We start from the raw sequence: 18,434 nt of genomic DNA, 5'->3' as shown, positions 1-18,434 counted from the left end.
CAACGAAAAGAGTCCTTCAGAGAAGGGTAAAACAACAATCCAGACCACCATGTGCTATCATGCCCAGCCCTCTTTTTTTTCTTTACTCCCAGACATTCAACTCAGAACAAAGATTTAATCAGGAGACTACAGCTTGTTGGCCTTGACCGTTTATACAAAAAGTGTGACTATTCCAGCAGCTCTTTTAAGAATGGGCAAGTTCAGCTTATTTCTTGAAAGGCTGATGCCATCACATCTCATTAGAAGATACACAGAGGAAGCAAAGTGAGTCGCAGTGTTGGAAAATGTTGCCATAATCCTGAAATAAACAGTTGCTGTACACTCCTACCTGAACCAACATTTAAGGGACGCAAAAGGAGGTTCAGTTTAACTGTACCGGTTGCCTGCAAGTTAAATCATGTTAATAACAGACCACAGCAATGGCCTTTAACTTTTATTTTCTCCATACACTCTGGCAGCATGTATTATTACCCCTAGCATTAGTGGAATCAGATGGAAAAGGACCAACCAGCTTGGAGCCAGAGCAAGAGGTGAAGAAAAGCACCATCGAATGAAAGATGGGTAAAAATAGGTTTGAAGAGCCTTTGGAAAGAAAAAGAAAAGATAAGCAAAATAGGATAAAGTAATAGAAAATAAGAAAACCAGGAAAAAAACTAGTTTTTATTAACAACCTACTTCAGAATCTTGTATATGAAAAAAAATCTGATCCTAGACCTTCACTGCAGCCTCTTATTATCTAATCTCTACTATCCTTTTGTAAACAGACATCGTTCTGACATTAGAAAGGGAATTCAGAATGGGATTCACAGCAATATGTAAATTCACTATTGGGATACATGAGAGGGTAACTGTCCTATAATTTTTCAAGTATATAAACTTCTGTTTTTCTGTGAAATGGATATGTATTTCTCAATGCTTATTTTTCTGCTATATTTTCATTATTCACTGTTATTTTCTCCCAGAGGCTTAACAGTAGCACTGAAAGTCTTTGTATTGCAACTACTTCATAAATCTGAAGCAGCATATGAATTGTTGTGTGTTCTTCCTACTGCACGTTCATCCAAACACTTTGTAAGAATAATTCTGAAAGCCTTGTATAAGTATACGAGGGAAATGTTAGAATATTATTTTCCCTTGTCTGAACATTTCTTCAGGATGCTGCAATTACTGACAGGAGAGTAAGATTTTTGAGCGGTTCCAATACTTTCTCAAAATACAGATATCAAGTAATTCTTGTTTGTATCCAGTTTTTCACCAGCAATTACATCAGTGTAATCCTATATATATTCTTCAAAATTTGCAATGTCTGATTCAAACCCATACTTTTATCAATCACAATTTTTATAAGAAAAAAAGAACATATAATGACTTCAAGTTAAACCTCAAGTCAAGACCTTACTTCTTACCTCTTTTTAAAGACAATCCTGCCAATTACCATCATCAGGACATCAGATCTATATTGGAAGTTATGCACTAACCAAACATCTGCCTCTCTGCAGAATCTGAAGTTTTATTGATAGCAGCAAGACCTGCTCTGACATACAGTTCATGAAAACAATTAAAACTGCAGTTTGAAATGGCAACTGCTGCTCTGCAGTCATGCATCTATGATTTGCTGGAAACACAGGAGAGATTAATACTCTATTACTATCATTTTTTCATACTGATAAATCTTATTACCCACATTTCTTTTATAAATCTGTTTTTAAACACTGAACAAATTGATGTTACAGAAGTGTACCAACGTTTCTCCAAGTATTTAAATGTTACATAAAGTCACCTGTTGCATAGGTGGTATTAAAGATCATGTGAAATTCACCCATCTTCTATGTAAACCCCAAGTTATACCATTACAGGTTTTCTGGCAGGAATGCACAGACACTTCAGGATATCTAATGCATGAGAAACTCCCATGGAAATAACTTCACCTATGCTCTGACACAATGTCAAGAGGCATCCTACTGCATCAGAAAAACATTGGTTACAGTTGGGGTATGGTTTCTCTGTTATCTGTCTTCCTGGGCATTTACGAGCTCAAAAGCCTCATTTCACTAGGGTCTGTATGAAAACAGAAGGAAAAGATAAGCTAACACAAGCATCACGTGGCTACCTTCCAAAGACTTTGCTAAAAGCCCTCTATGGGGGGCAAGTCAAATGTATGTGGCCAAGACACCTCAGACTGAAGATGCTGTGCAGTCCTGAAACTTGATGGGAAAGCCCACAAAGGTCCCACGAAGGTCTGAGCTCTCCTGCCTTGAATAATAGGACTGTAAGACAAAACAGTTTCTTCAAATACATTTCATCAAACCCACTTCTTTCCCTGCATAATCTCTATACCTAGCTTCAGTCAAATACCATCAGCAAGCACTTCTTGAAGGAACATCTCTCTCTTCCAATTTTGTGTCACGTTAGGGCACACAGTTTTGTATCACCAACACAAGCACAGTGCTGGCAGGAGGGGCGGAGGTGGACCAGGTAAGGATATGACCACAGAGCTGGGAGTGCAGAAACTGGTCCTGACAGCGACAGAAACACATGAAAGGACTTAACCATTTCTGTCCTTTCAGCTAAAAGCCAAGGTTTGCTATGCCAGCTGTTGGGAGAAAAGGGGCTGATCCTTAGCTACTATAAAAGAGCATTCATTGAGTTTTGACCTTGTCAGTCCGCTGAGGAGCTGACTGACATACATTGACTTACCAGACATGATAACCGAGTATTGTGGTTTAACCCCAGCCAGCAACTCAGCACCACGCAGCCACTCACTCACCCCCCCTCCAGTGGGATTGGGGGAGAGAATCAGAAGGAAAAAGGTAAAACTCATGGGCTGAGATATGAACATTTTAATAGGACAGAAAGGAAGAAAATAATAATAATAATGATAAAAGAATTGGAATATACAAAACAAGTGATGCATAATGCAACTGCTCAACATTCACCGACCGATGCCCAGTTAGTTCCCGAGCAGCGATCCGCCCCACCCAGGCCAACTTCCCCCAGTTTATATACTGGACATGATGTCACATGCTATAGAATACCCTGTTGGCCAGTTTGGATCAGCTGCCCTGGCTGTGTCCTGTGCCAACTTCTTGTGCCCCTCCAGCTTTCCCGCTGGCTGGGCATCAGAAGCTGAAAAATCCTTGACTTAGTCCAAACACTACTTAGCAACAACTGAAAACATCAGTGTGTTACCAACATTCTTCTCATACTGAATCCAAGACATAGCACTGTACCAGCTACTGGAAAGAGAATTAACTCTAACCCAGCCAAAACCAGGACACTGAGTTACTGAAACAGAGCTGACTTAACACCCACAGTGTCACTGCCTGCAACTCAGAGAGATAAGTCTTAACACAGATAGCTTCCTACAGGGCTGTGGAAGCTTGAAGCAATGTATTTCTCAACAGCCACACAAGACACCTTGCTCAACTCTTGTAGGGAGCTAGCTGGTCCTCCCCCTGCTGCAGCCTGTGCTTAAGGATCGAAGCTTTTATCCTTACTGCCCTTATCAGCCTACTTCGTACCCCCACAAACTGAAGCTCTGGGTTATTTTTCAAATGAAAAATTACTTCTGTGAGCCAAATTCTTATTCCAGCTAATCACACTAGGATGTTAAACCCTCAACAGAGACAATGAAGTGATAATTTTGCATGAAATTACTATAGAGATGGGCAAAGCCTAAAATTCTGCTATGAAAAAGTCTGAAACACACTCAGGAAGAAAAAATTGGTGATGACTGGTGATGAGCTGGGGTGACCCCAGCGGCGTCCCCTGAGGCAGCCAGGGGCACAGGTGGGAAACGGGCTCCATCAACGGCTCCGACATGGAAGGGGATGAACCAGGGAGTGCAGACAACAGCAGAAGGAGATAGGGCCAGATACAGGATGGGAGACAAGGCGACCCAGTACGTAGGTCCAGAGCACATACAGGAAAACAGCCAATAAGCCAGGACCGCTTATGAGGTAGCTCAGGGCACAATGGGGCACCCAGGCAGGGGCAAGGGAGAACTTGGTGGGGCTGTTCAGAGTGCTGTTAATGCATTGAGAGTCCTGACAGCAGGTCAGCAAGTGGCCAGCAAAGCACAGCCTTCTACCTGGGCTTAACAAAGATGATTCAAAAACTGGTCCAGCTGGATATCTCTACCTGCCACACAGTGAAATGTATACCTGCATTTATGGGGAAAACAAAGCACATGGTGGCCCACCCTCAGAGAGAAAGCTAACATGAAAGATTGTATTGTTTCAAGTCTAGAGGCTGTTGTAAAAGTACAGAAAGAAGAAATAATGCCATTGGTACAAAAACTAAAGTCCCACCTGCCAATCTTTAAATAACACTTGCTACAATATATGTGCCTCAGAAGGTCATCTTTTGTTTGCAGCTACTAACTGTCCCTTTGACGCTTTTCTTTATAAGAGGAGCAGGACCTGGAGGGGGGGACAGGATGCAAGAACATCATCATATAGTGTGAAAGCAACCGAGGAAATGAGGCAACTGAAGTTCACAGAGCCAGGCAATGACAGGAACCCAACACAAAGGAAGGATGCTGGGAATAAACAGAAGCTTGCAATAAATATAGTACTTGAAAGAAGTGTTACACTTGCATTCAAAATTGGCCCAGAAAAAACATGCCTCAGCACATGGAGAGGCAGGAGCAAGGTAAACTTGTTGGCAGGGTGGATTGATCTCTCCCTATGTCCAAGAAGTTATCTAGAGTGCTAGCTTAACACAGAAGTCAGCTTTTCATTATCCCCTGCTTTGATGCTGAATCCTTTTCAATACCTGTTTTTTTCCCCTTGTGTCAGCTGCATGGAAGATGTATATTAGCCACGGAAATGTAATATTCAAAACTAAAAGTGCAGTTCAATGCCATCCTTTATCACAGTTTGAGGCATTACATTATTGCTTTGAATTGGCAACGTAATTTTAGACAGTTAACAATTTTGGACATTAGAGTCTTCTTTCTGCAGAGCAAGAAAAGCATGAAAGGAAGCAATTTAAGCTTCTTCATTTCATCGGTGCAAATCAATGGAGAACATTATGGAGGGCATCAACTATTCAGTCTCACATTGGTTCAGAGTTCCTCAGCTTTCCAGTGACTGCTGGAAATTTGACAATTATTCTGAACTCATACTTCAATGGGGAATTTTTCAGAGCAGGAATACAAATTATTGTTCTTTACATTCCTTTGTGAAGTTCTTAAATTACTGCTGGCAGTATAGAAATAATGCTTCGCAATTTCTCAATAGCCTATGTCTACTTCCAGAGGTGTTGGATGGGTTTTCTGCTATTTTGTTTGAAACCAGTATGTTTTATTTAAGTAAATATATAACCCATATTTTAATTAAATATTTATTTATTAATTACTAATTATGTATTTATTAAATAAATATTTAAATAAAACATACTGATTCAACAACAGACTTAAGGGATTACTTAGCAATTGACCAAATGCTAAGATCTGTATTGTAATGGAAGTTTGTGACTCAACCTGAAATGTCACATAATGTTTTCTTCACTTCTTTTTTTTCCTGTTATGTTTCTGATGAAGCACTGTTTACTTGAAGTATAAAACAGGTTTTTTTCAGCTACTGACTTTCAGACAGTGGATGAACTAAATATTCCAACAGCAGAATCAATTGCTTGAAGTAAACTCTCTTCACACTCTTTTAGAAGAGTAGTATAGACAAATGTGATCCTTGACAGAAATCCCAACTCAAGATCCATCCTTCCAGAGAGTAAAATTGAAGAAGAATAAGAGGAGTACATTTGTTTCTAGAGTAGAAAGAAATCTGTGGCTTTAGAAACTGTTTAAAGATTACATTCAGCAACAATACAGGGACCACAGTCTGATTTAAAGTGGCTGGAAGAGACCTCCAGAGGACTACACTCCTCAGGAGGTGCTACAGCCTACAGCCAGCAGAGACAAGCAGAACAGCTTTCCTAACAAACCCAAATTGACCGAATTCACTTCTGTGGTGTTCCCCAGGTCGTTATGAAAAGATTGTTACTCAGGATGTATCTACAGGCCTTCCAAAGGCTTCATGCTCCTTGTTTTCATCCAACTTCTGCCTGGGATAACTTCTGGGTCTTGGGATACAGTGGTTGTCACACAGATGTATAACCTCTAAACCAACCAGATCATAGCTCTTAATAATTTATGATTACAGATAAATACACTTCTAGCAAGAGAAAGTGAAAATCTTTTTTTTTATCCCTGAAACTTCTGCACTTCTTCAGGTTCATTACAGCCTTGAGGTACCGCTACTGCAGTCTCCATTTTATATCAACTACAGGAATAATGACAGAACTAGCAAAAAATTGGTCTAAGGTCACAAGCAGGAACCAGCGTCACACTGAGTACAGTGTGAGCCAGCAGCAGTCTGGTGCCAGGACCTCTGTCTCACCACTACCTCCTTCTCTCAGAAAATGTTAACAAAGCAGCTAAAGAACATGACAATCTCTCTGTCTAAAAGATAATTGTGAAATGTGTCTGCTGTGCAATTTATGGGAAAGGTACATCAACAAATGAGGTGGCATAGTTCAGATTTATTCCCCGTAAAAGGCCAGACAGCTTGCAATTACTATGGAGAGACATACACTACCAGTCCACATGAGAACTGTGGCAGCCCCTGAAGTTGGCCATCCGCGTCCAGGACCTCAGTCTGTACCACCTGATCACCTGCAAGGACATATTTGATCTCATGGGTGCTCATTATTGTAACCCAGCTGCCTGTCATTAGTCAAAAAGGCAGGAAAACACAAAAGAAAATGTGATGTGACATAAGGTTTCTGTATAATAAGGAAACATAAGGTCAGCACAATACTGGCTTTACTCTATACCTAGCCATCTGTGAATGAGTGTAAAATACAAGTCCCTCAAGGCAAATAAGGACTCTAATCTGCTCCTATGGAGTAGTCTGAAAGAGAAGTCAAATGACTTTTTTTTTTTTCCCTTTTTTTTTTTTTTTAAATAACCTTGGGAAGGGGAAATGACCCATGAAGGTCTCATAGATGAGGGTCACGGCACACTCCCTCCTGAGGAAGTGTTTAAAACCATGGGATACTTGAAGACATTAAAAGTTTCTTCTTCCCTTGACAGGCAGAACATTTAAGTCAAGATACTGCCATCATAGAAGGCATGGGAAAATGTTTTTTTCCTTTTCTGACCAGACAACAAAAATCCCCACCCTGCACATCCACCTTCTCTTGATGCCGTGTGTACTCCTCTCACAGACTCCTAATGCTGTTACATACCATGTCGAGGCATTACATCAACATAATTGCAGTGGAGTCATATTTTCAGTTAATTCTACGCCTACCATGAAATAATAAGTTGGCCTGACCATTCAAACATGCGTTGTTTTTCTTCAGTATCCCAACTCACCTACCAGTGCTCCAGAGCACTGGATACACAATCACAGAATATTTTAAATGACATATTGCCACAAAGAACTCACGAGAGCATTAAAACACTAACAAAATCTCAGAGCTCCACATATCTACTTATGTGGCTATACAGGTGTACGTGGCTCTTCACAACAGCTTCCTTGCTCCAAGGAATAAACACTGAAAACAGATCCTTGCCAGCCTGGCATGGCAGCATGATCCCTGCACACCGCAATTTTCCCTGGGTGGATATCCACACAGGAAACTTTGCACAGCAGCAGATTCTGGTATAGGAAATTACTTAGGCCAATCCTGGAGTAAATTGTTGCTCTCAGTAGATCTGAGGAACAGAACTGAACCCCAGAGGAGCACAAATTCCCAGCTATCCCCCCTCGAGGCATGCTGCCCAGCCAGCAAGGCAGGGCACATCTAGCTGCTCATGCAGAACCCAGTGCTTCTCAGTTTGCAGTTTCTGTGTTTACTTCCATTTCACATTTCTTAGCACAGTTCTTTTGCTTTGTTTTTCAAATAGCATGTGCCACTAAAGGAGTAAGAGGATATGAAAGTGAAAGGTTTAAACTTCTCTTTCTTCTTTCCACCATCTACTATCTTCATACATTAACATTGTACTGAAAGTTGATGACAATTACTCCTGAATAATAGAAACAAAGCATTTACTAGCAAGTATTCCATAAAAAACTTATAGTAACAAAGGTATACATAAAATAACAAAACAGTAAAATCTTTAAATTGAAGTTTTCTTTACAACCATTAATAATCTCTATCCTGTTTTTCTTTCATGTCAGTATTTTATTAAGAAAATTTAAAGAGAGGGTAGTATGTCTGACCTTTTTTTCTCAACCAGCCCAAGACCAAAAGACATTTCAACAACAGCAGATCACCACTGCTTACATTTACATAGGAAAAGGAAGACTGTGCTAGGAATATGCCCATTGACAAGTATGGAAAACCAAAAAAAGTAAACACCGTACAGAAAAATGTTATACTGTATTTCTTCCTGAGCTAAGAGAATTGCTAGGGCATGAAGAAGAAATCATTCACTGCTATTTCTGGAGCCAGGCTGAAAGTGAACATGACCAACAATGAAGAGCAGGCTTCTAAGATGATCTTCAGGTCTGCACATTTTTCAGCTCTGGGATGGCTGATCCATAGCCCAGAGTCCCCTGATGCACAGCCACCCTGTTGTGGTCGCTATCTAAACCTTCTTTGCAGAGGCTTTTTCTCAGGCTTTCACCCTATAAACAATAAAAAAGCCTTCAGTAATTTGAAAATGAAGCTAAAAGTCCTTTTGGGGTTTACAGAAATAAACATCTGCATAAAGCCATCTGCAAAAAAATTTATGTCCCACTATTCAAAAAAAGCACCAGAGCTAACTGTATTATTGCGTGACTGACTCCTCAGCTAACGCTTCTCTTTTGCAACTGGGTGTGGTGGGTTGACTTTGGCTGGACGTCAGGTGCCCACCAAAGCCGCTCTATCACTCCCCCTCCTCAGCTGGACAGGGCAGAGAACATATAACGAAAGGCTCATGGGTTGAGATAAGGACAGGGAGAGGTCACTCAACCAATTACCATCACTGGCAAAACAGACTTGACTTGGGGAAATTAATTTAATTTATTGCCAATTAAAATCAGAGTAGGGTAATAAGAAATAAAACCCAAATCTTAAAACACCTTCCTCCCAGCACTCTCTCCTTCCTGGGCACAACTCCACTGAATTCTCTCCCTCCTCCCCCTGGCAGGGCAGGGGAACAGGGGACGGGGGCTGGGGTCGGTTCCTCACCCCTTGTCTCTGCCGCTCCTTCCTCCTCAGGGGGAGGAGGACTCCGCGCTCGGCCCCTGCTCCACCGGGGGGTCCCTCCCAGGGGACACAGTCCTTCACAAACTTCTCCAATGTGGGTCCTTTCTGTGGGCTGCTGTTCTTCACAAACTTCCCTGGTGTGGGCTCCTCTCTCCACAGATCCGCAGGTCCTGCCAGGACCTGCTCCAGCGCAGGGTTCCCACGGGGTCACAGCCTCCTTTGGGCATCCCTCTGCTCCAGCGTGGGGTCCTCCACGGGCTGCAGGTGGAGATCTGCTCCACCGTGGACCTCCATGGGCTGCAGGGGGACAGCCTGCCTCACTGTGGTCTTCATCACCACGGGCTGCAGGGGAATCTCTGCTCCGGCGCCTGGAGCATCTCCTCCCCTCCTTCTGCACTGACCTGGGGGTCTGCAGGGCTGTTTTCTCTTACACGTTCTCACTCCTCTCTTCCAGTTGCTGTTGTGCAGCAGGTTTTTTTCCCCTTCTTAAATACGTTCTCCCAGAGGCGCTACCTCCGTCACTGATGGGCTCAGCCTTGGCCAGCAGCGGGTCTGTCTTGGAGCCGGCTGGCATTGGCTCTGTCGGACACAGGGGAATTTTCCAGCAGCTTCTCACAGAAGCCACCTCTGTAGCCCACCAGCTAACAAACCTTGCCACACAAACCCAATACACCAGGGCTTTAATTAGTGGCATTAGAGCTGTCTGCTTAGTTTTGCATAAAACCAACCTCCCTGCATTGCTTATGGGAGCTTTTACATAACTCTTTACTGATGCCCTGAGGAGTAAGTGGTGTGCTTTAACTCACCCTTGCAGAGAGAAAAGAGCACTCCATACACTTCCAGCCACTTCATTGGGTATTCAGGTCTTTCAGCCCCAAACCCAGGAACTAAAATGCAACTGTAGACATAATCTGAATATGGGTTATTCTCTATTGATCTATAGAACATAAAGGGTTTGTTTAGCTCAAATGAAGTTTAGCTCAAATGAAGTGAAGCTGCAAAACAGTTTATCTAAATCTGCCTGCTTTCACAGTCTTGGAGACATTCTTCTTGGGCTGAAATTTTCCATAGTTTTGCTCCCATATTGGGGTGAACTTTTTTCCCCTGAAGTCTGAGGAAAATCCTTCTCAGGATTTTGAAGTCATGCAATAAATGAGTAGAAAGGGGAGTAGGGAAGAATGAGAACTTTCCTCTTTCTCATTTTGCAAATGTGTCAGCAATTCTTTTCTTTACAAACTTAGAAACGGCTTTATTTTAAAACCCTGTGGAGTGATACACTCCAAGGTCAGAAGGAATTCCTTGGATCATCCAGATCTACCCCTTTTGTAACACAAGGTAAAGAAAGTCTTCCAATAATTTCTGTACCAAGCCAATAACAGCTGTTCATATGACAGGATATTCTTCATAAACATTTCCAGTGTAGATTTCAAGACTGCAAGTGATGGAGAATCCCCCACTTCCTACAGGAGGTGTTTATTTTGGATTGTTTCTGCTAACACTTTTTATTTCTTTGACAAGGTTTTTTATAATTCACTGCATGATACAGTATGAAGTAGCTGGGAGGAAAAGAAAACTCAAATATGTCTAAGGCATACTTGGCGTGCAACAGCCAAAATCTTCAGCAGACCAGTACAGGATCAAACATCCTTATGATGTTGCAACGCACATTCTACCTGTTCTGTACTGCCCTACCAGAAAGGTAAGAAACAGAAGAGTTGGAACCCACTTTAATTAAAACTCACTGAAAATACCAGGCTTAAAATGTTACATTACTACACAGAGGGAGCTTTTTCCCCCCATTATTAAAAATATTTAATTAAATGCAAAAGAGCATTAACATTTCTTTCTAAAATATTAAAATGCAGAAAGACATGAAAACACAAATATTTTGAGGAGCTTAATTTTCCTTTGACCTTTCCTTCACATTGCTCTGACTTTCTTGCTGTTTCTGGTTTACACTAGAGCTACTTATACAGAAACCGGACCAATGGTTATTGCAGCAACACTACCTCTACTTCACTGTGCATCAGTAAGTATTTTATGGCAGAACACTTCCCACCCCAAACCTACCCCTGGAAATATGTTCAGCAGCAACATTAACTAACAGCAAAGGTTGGCTTCCCTGAATGCAAATCCAGCCTAGAACCACTGGTCAAAAATAAGGAAGGAGATTTCCATGATATTTTAATATGATACAGCAACTTCTGACTTTGAGTTATCTTGAAGCATGTATTTAGCTTATAAAAAACTACATATTGATCTGCTTTTCTAAAAATGAAATAGGAATAGAGGAGATTTCACACATGCTGTATGACAATCAATGACTCCATAGAAATATTAGCTTTGAGCATTTCCTCCCTGAAAGCCAAAACAAATTTATTTTTCCTATTTCACTTCAACATGCAAGCTTAATGCTGTATCATAATAAGTGTACATCACACATTGCTAAATACATTTAAAGAAACCTCTTCTGATACTAAATTGGACATGTTATGTTCTTGATAATGGAGGTCCTTGAGGAGTAAAGCTGGAACAGCTCTTGGACTCAAAGAGGTGTGGAAGGACAGCATAACATTTGCAGTCACTTGCCAAAAACAAACGTGAAGAGAAAATCTGTTCCACAGTCCCGTGTAGCTACCAGGCAGCAAAGCCCTAATGCCCAGGCCGAGATACCCTTCAAGGAAAGAGCCCCCTCCACTCCAAAGCTGCAGAATATGTCCAGGTACCCCAGAAACAGCTGAGTCTCTTCAGATGATGAGACTAACTGCAAGCACCAGCGTGGCCTTTGCACCACTGCATCAGGAGGACCCCTTCCTCACAGCCCTGAAGATGTTCTCCAGTGCACAGAGGGTGAGCAAAAGAGAGGACTACAGACCAAAGTTAAAGTCCAAGAGCTTCAATCTTGGAAGAAACCTGGACTTTTTGTCCTATTGATGAGTAGTTGAACCACTTCTACAAGATGCTTTTTCTGTCCCAGTATCTCCTCATCTCTTCGCAATACTGCACGGCTGTGAACTCTCTTTTCATTTCTGCTGAAGACAAGAGGGCTACACAGTCCAAGAGCTGCACACCCTGTCAAATCTCAAACTATGTATTTTGAGACAACAAAAATGCAAGAATATTTTCTAAAGATCAGAGTCTCCAGCATTGATCTCTCTGCACAAAAAGGGATGCAAAAGAAATCTGTCACTTCCAACATTTGGAAACAAAACTCCAAGTTCCCATAAGAAGTGACAGTCATTACTGGCCAATGTGAATTACAGTATTTCTTCTCACACTGCCCACAGAATTTTTCCCCAGATCATGCTCTCCAAAATAAGGGCAAATTAGTCACATTTATTAGGGTGTGAAAGCAGTAAGACAGATGCCTTATTGTAGGGTGCGGTGCTTCTGCATAGTCCTTTGCTTACTCAGCTTGATCTGGTTAGATGCAAATAAGATGTGCTTTCGTCAGCCCAGTGCTGTGCAAGGGCCCCAGCAATGCCTATCACACCGTCCTCTTCAGATTAGAGTCTCCCTGGCTTGGAGCATAGGTGAAGCAATTGACATCCCATCTGCAGAAGGCCATCAGTCTGGCTTCACACAGATGAAATTCTGTTTTCCAGAGGGTAAACCAAGGCCGCCAGCTGTTATGCAGACATGCCCCTTGTTCAAGCCAATATGGGTAGGTCACATCAAGCTGTTCTCAAGATGAAGGCTGGGACCCTCTCTAGCCGTAAGACCACTTCTAACAGTGCCATTGCGTTTTCTTTTAAAGCCTTTAGAGAGGAACAAAGTTGCCTCCTCCTTTCAGACTGGTTTCAGGGAAGCCAGTGTATGAACGGAGATCAAGCCTAAAAACTTGTGGAAAAGAAGGTTTTCTCCTATTCTGCTTTCCTACTCCTTTATTTCCTCATACCCACATATCTTCCTCCCAAATGAGCCAAAAGTTTTTCAGGAAGCTTTTACGTTGTTCTACATACACAGTCACATTAAAATAATGACTTTTTTTTCATTTACATTTTCTAGTTTATCTCAATGCAAGCCTGGCTGTGAAGAGACTCTTATTTTAGAAAAAAGCACAGGCTGTTTTCATAAAACACAAAATAATACACTTCTTCTATTCTGAAATAAGATGGTTCATGTGAGAGCTTTTGCTAAAATAAAAAGGTGCGAATTAAAACAGGCTTCATTATGTTTGTGAAAATAATCTTTTTACAAGCCCTAAATGAGGACACAGTTTGCTTTCTTCAAACCTCTCTCTCAAGCACTAATTTCAATAGCAAAGACACAGATGGTAGCAAATGGTGTTTTATAAAGGCCCCCTTCACTGCATTTCTTTCCTTGGTAAGAACAACTGGAATTTGATTTGTTTGCCTCCAAGCCATGAATCATATCTGTTATCAGTAGAGAGGTGGGAGAAACCAAAACAACAAACATACAAAACCCACTGGTGCTGCAATATTTAAACACAACTTAATTGGCAAAACCTCCCACAGTTCCCCTTGAGCCAACCCAGTCATGCTCAAGACCCTTTCCTTAAAATCTCATGGTTTGTCTGTATCTGCACCTATAGCAATACCTGTCTATCTCAGTATAGACTTCTAGCTTCACTTCACAGCCTCTGAGGGTTTGCCTGACAGGTTTGGCTAAAATAAACCTAAAAGCTAAGCCCTCAGGCCTCAAAGGTATTTAAAACCCTAACTACTATGTACGTAGGGAAATCTTACTAATTTAAGAGAGTTTGCTAGCTAAATGGTTTCCAGGATTGGATCTCATTGGTGTAAATCGGGTTCAGAAAACCCATTTTCTTCCTTCCCACTTTCAGTCTGGAGTTACCTTCAAACACTGAGTGCCATTCCTCCCGGCTGCTGGGACCAAGCCAGCTGGAGATGGCATTTGATGCTCTGTGCTACCACCTGCAGTCCACTTGCAGTCACCACAGACAACTGAACTCGGACAGAAAATTCGCCCTGTTGAGCGTATGTAAGATGAACCTGTCCCCTGTTGTACATGCAGACCTCAGGAAAAGGGCAACATCTTCCCGAAAAAGGAATCGGGAGACACAGAAAGGGTGAAGGATGGTGGGAAGGATATCTGGATCCAACAGCAAGTTGCAGCAGAGGTTGCATTTACACTCAAGGCTTTGCTTTCAGGGTGGGATGGAGTCTGCTGTCTTCCTGTTTGCCTGGTGTTGAAAATTGTGTCTTTAGAAAACGAAGCATCGTTTTGGTAGAGAAGCGTTTTTGTTAAAACTCTTTGGTCTGTCTCAAAATCAGATGTTCTGCTTTGCAAAGGTTTATTTGTTTTACATGCACTCCCGCCTGGGTCTATTAAATTCAGGACTCCTACAACAGTCTTCCCTTTCTTTGTTCCACCCTTTGCAGCTGCAGAACAGCATGACATATTCATAAGAAAATAATGGAAAAAAACTTGATTTGGTTTTCAAACTTTAACCCAATAAAATTGTTTCCTGCTTGTTTTTTTTCCTCATTAGAGTCCAAACTCCCCAGGAATTACAGAGCCCATGTTCCATGCAAGGGGAGCTCCCGACCTTACAGTATATGGACTTCAATACACAGCTTTTTCATTATTGTTTGCAGGATGAGGTATGGTCTTTAAAATAGCAAGTAAGAACAGGGGCCTGGAGCCAGGCTCTGTTCCCAGCTTTCCAACTGTCTGGTTGTTCACCGATGGCCAAAATGCTAAGCTTCGCTAACTGCTGTGAAACAGGATTATGAAATGTGAACAACTATAGACAGTCTTGGAAATCTGCACAGGAAAATTGCTCCAGATAAGAAACACAGCATCTCTCTCTATATGGGTATACATAAACATACTGATAAAGATTACTCCAGAATTTTTTAAAAATACCTAGCTTCATTCTGGTAGCATCTTTCAACTCATATACAAATAGTACAACTGAAATGCAGATGTTACGTAAGGGATGAAAGAGTGAATGCTTGGACAGGGATGCCGAAGTGACAACTTGTGTAAAAAACCTACTTAGTCCGTTAAAAGTCTTGGTCAAGCCCTTAAGTTTCTCCTTGCCTCAGTTTCCATACATTGAAGTGGAATAAAAGTATCTGGTATTATGGTAAATACATCATTATTTCTGAGGCACTTAGGCATTCAGTGAGATCTAACACTGAGGAATCCTGGAAAGAGTTTTACCTTAATGAGAGAGGTCACGGGTCTCTGGTTAATCAAAAGAAGCTATTAGGGAAAAGGGAGGAAAGTACATTTAATTCAAGTAAAAATCCTTCTGGAATAACTGATATTAAAAGTGTGCTTGTATTACTCGAAGAAGTTTAGTTTTCTACCACTTAAGGCTTTCCTTATTAAAAACCTTGATTTCACATCGTAAAACTTTCAGGGCTTTTCTACTAGGAAATTAGCCTAATATCATTAGTTCTTGATTGTGTTTATACTTCTCAATTTCAAGCAAAAGTAAGGCATTATCAGTTAACAGATGTCCTTAAAATAATTTTTTGGGTGTTACTCTATTATGAAAGCAACTAGCACAGTCAAAAACGTCTAGCAGAACTGATTTACCTGTGTCTCTCTGGTGAAAAATGTCTTTCTGTAGCTTTCTGAGCTACAGGGACATTGTCCCTCACTCCACTCATTCTCCGAAAATAAATCTCCAGTGAGCAATTTTGCTTTGTAAAAGTCACAGTAACATAAGGATGTCTCCCCATACAAAAAGATTACTGCCTGGTTCCCCAAGTTCAAGACTGAATAAAACTTCCACCTGTCAAGACAGGTGTTGGCCATTTTTTTATTCCTTTTCAGCTGGGAAATAACAAAAAATCTGAGTGATTAAAATAAGATTTTAGCAGTCCTCCAGCCGCAGAGAATCAGAAAATTTATGCATTTGACACGTCATTCTTTTGACAGACCAGGTCAAGATGCTGCTACTGAACACTGTCAATACAACTATCCACTTATTTGTGGGCCTTTTCGTAGAAAGATGTCCAGTGTTTACCAGCTTTGTACTTTGGAAGGGGCATAAAGCTAGCAGACAAAGTTATAAAGTCCTGAGATAAACGTACGAGGCCTGATTTTCTTCTCCTCTATCTGTGGCTCACGGGGAATTAACTACATCTCTGGGTTTACCGTTGAGCGAAGAAGATCAGAACTGACTTCTCCCGGCAACTTTTGACCTGACTGCAACACATTTAAATCTGGGAGTCCTAAACAAGCTACCTGACAAGGAAAAAAACCCCAACACACCACCAACAAAAAAAAAACCAACCAAAAACCCCCCAAAGGTTTTCCAGCAGTAGAGCTACTCTTACATTAATTAAAGATCTGAAGGATATCCGCACTTTTACAACTGCCTGTAGCTCGACCTCTCCTGACGGGAGCCGACCCCTCGCCCGAAGCCGAAAACCTCCCCCGGCGGCCAGCCCTGCCTCCCCCGAATCGCAGCCGCGATCCGAGGCGGAGAGCCGGCTGACGCTGGAAGCCGGCGAGGTCCTTTCTGCGGGGCGGGGGGGGGCTGCGCGCCCCGAGCCGCGTCCCGGGGCTCCGCACCGCCGCCAGGCAGCCGGCGGCGGGATGCTGGGCTGCACCGGGCCACCGGCGCACACGCCGCGCCCGGCCGGAGCGCTCCGGCCGCGAAGCCGCCGCTCCGCTCGGGACGGAGAGCCCCGCAGGCAGAGCCGCCCACCGCCCCAGCGCCGCCGGAGCCGCCCGCGGGGCCGCGCCCGCCCACTCCCCGGAGAAAAGCCCGCTCGCCAAGGGATGCTCTTGCAAAGCCGGGGCGGGGGGAATCTCACGCCTCTCCCGAACTGCAGCCCCGCGCCGTGGCTGAAACCGCTGCCCGCGGGGGGCCGCGCACACGCCGCGGGGAAGCTCGGCCGGTCCCCGCGGGGCAGCCGCCGGCGTCCCGGGAAGGCAGCGGCGAGCCCCGCCGCACGGCCGCCGGCACGGCCTCGGCTCAGCCGCCCGCCACTTACCCCACAGCAGCAGGACGGGGAGCCGCCGCCGGCGGCAGCCGCGGCCGCGGCCCGGCGCTTCCATCCCGGCGCGGGCGGCGGCGAGGGGCCGCGGGGGGACGGAGCCCGCATGGGGCGGCCGCTCCGCCGCCGCGCAGGGCCCGGACCCGCCTCGGCCTCCCCGCCGGGGAAGCTCTTCTTCATGCCTCGCCGTCCGGCCCCGGGCGGCGGCGGCGGCGGCGGCGGGGGCGGAGGGGAGCAGCTCCCCCGCCCCCGGGGTGCTCCCTGCGCCGGGGGGGCCGGGGGGGGGGGCGGACCCCACGGGCGGGGGGGGGCGGCACGTTTGAGTGTGAGCGCGCGCGCGCGCGCCTCCGCACACGGGGGATGCCGCTCCCCACCCACGGACACGGGGGGGGGGCGGAGGGAGGAGGACACGGGCGGACACACACACACCCCCACGCGGGGAAGGCGCTGGTCCCCAGTGTCAGAGGGGCTCCGGGAGCCGGAGCGGGGGCGAAGGCTTGAGTTGACCCGCGTTAGCCCACCTGCAGCCCTTTCGGCTCGGCTTGCGCGGCACCCACCTGTCACCGTGCTTGATGTTGACAGCTGAACAAGGGCAGCAAGCTCGCCTAACCCCACGCAGCACCAGAGCAGAGCAGCCGGGAGCTCTAAGAAAATGCTTCAACTGTTCTTACGCTGCCGCTTCATCCCTGCGTGGCTCTTCTCAGAGAATGGTACGGCTGCTCATTTTCATCAATATTTAAAAGATGGGTTCCTGGAGCTCTCTCTCTAGGAAATGAGCATCTCCAGCAAGAAACGCCAGACTGAGGAGCTGCTAAAGAAGACTCTTCTTAGCTGAAAATAATTGTGCTGCTCAGTAATGAAGACCCAGAGCGTGTTTCTAGGTACGTGGATGCTCCACCTTAGTAACTGCCTTTTGGCAGAACATTAAATCACTGCCATTGTTAAAGGTCAAATGTACCAGGAAACTTCAAATTTCAAAGAGATTTTCACGCCGTACACAAAAGCAAAGGGTACTTCAATGTATCAGTCAGGTTGTTCGCATTGACGTTGTACACTTGCATAGCACAGAGCTTTCAAACTCGTCTGGAGAGTGGGACCCCAACGCAGTAGCAGAATTACCCATTGCACCTGTCTCCGAAAGCAAACTACACAATCCACAAACTCTGTCTGATTTATGTTGTTATCTAGGCTGAAGGAAATGGAAAATGGGAAACTGCAGGTCCCCAGCCTTGGGAATCCACAGTGTTGCAATAGCTCCGCAGACATTTAAGCGTGTCAGTTGTA

At 44.1% G+C, this 18,434-nt stretch overlaps 1 protein-coding gene across 1 annotated transcript in view; it reads right to left on the bottom strand.

The window, feature by feature from the left end:
- RAMP3 (receptor activity modifying protein 3) overlaps positions 1-17,431 on the bottom strand; it is a 29,685-nt gene extending 12,254 nt beyond the window's left edge. The window contains exon 1 of the mRNA XM_075052513.1: positions 17,148-17,431. Within this exon, the coding sequence (XP_074908614.1) occupies positions 17,148-17,211 (64 nt within the window). The 5' untranslated portion in view covers positions 17,212-17,431. The remainder of the gene's footprint in view (positions 1-17,147) is intronic.
- Positions 17,432-18,434: the final 1,003 nt, after the last annotated feature.

This window comes from Buteo buteo, chromosome 20, assembly GCF_964188355.1.
Source record: "Buteo buteo chromosome 20, bButBut1.hap1.1, whole genome shotgun sequence".
In the NCBI taxonomy this organism is placed as follows: Eukaryota; Metazoa; Chordata; class Aves; order Accipitriformes; family Accipitridae; genus Buteo; species Buteo buteo.
Note: the sequence above shows the minus strand (reverse complement) of the source record. Positions and strands in the feature narration are given on the sequence as shown.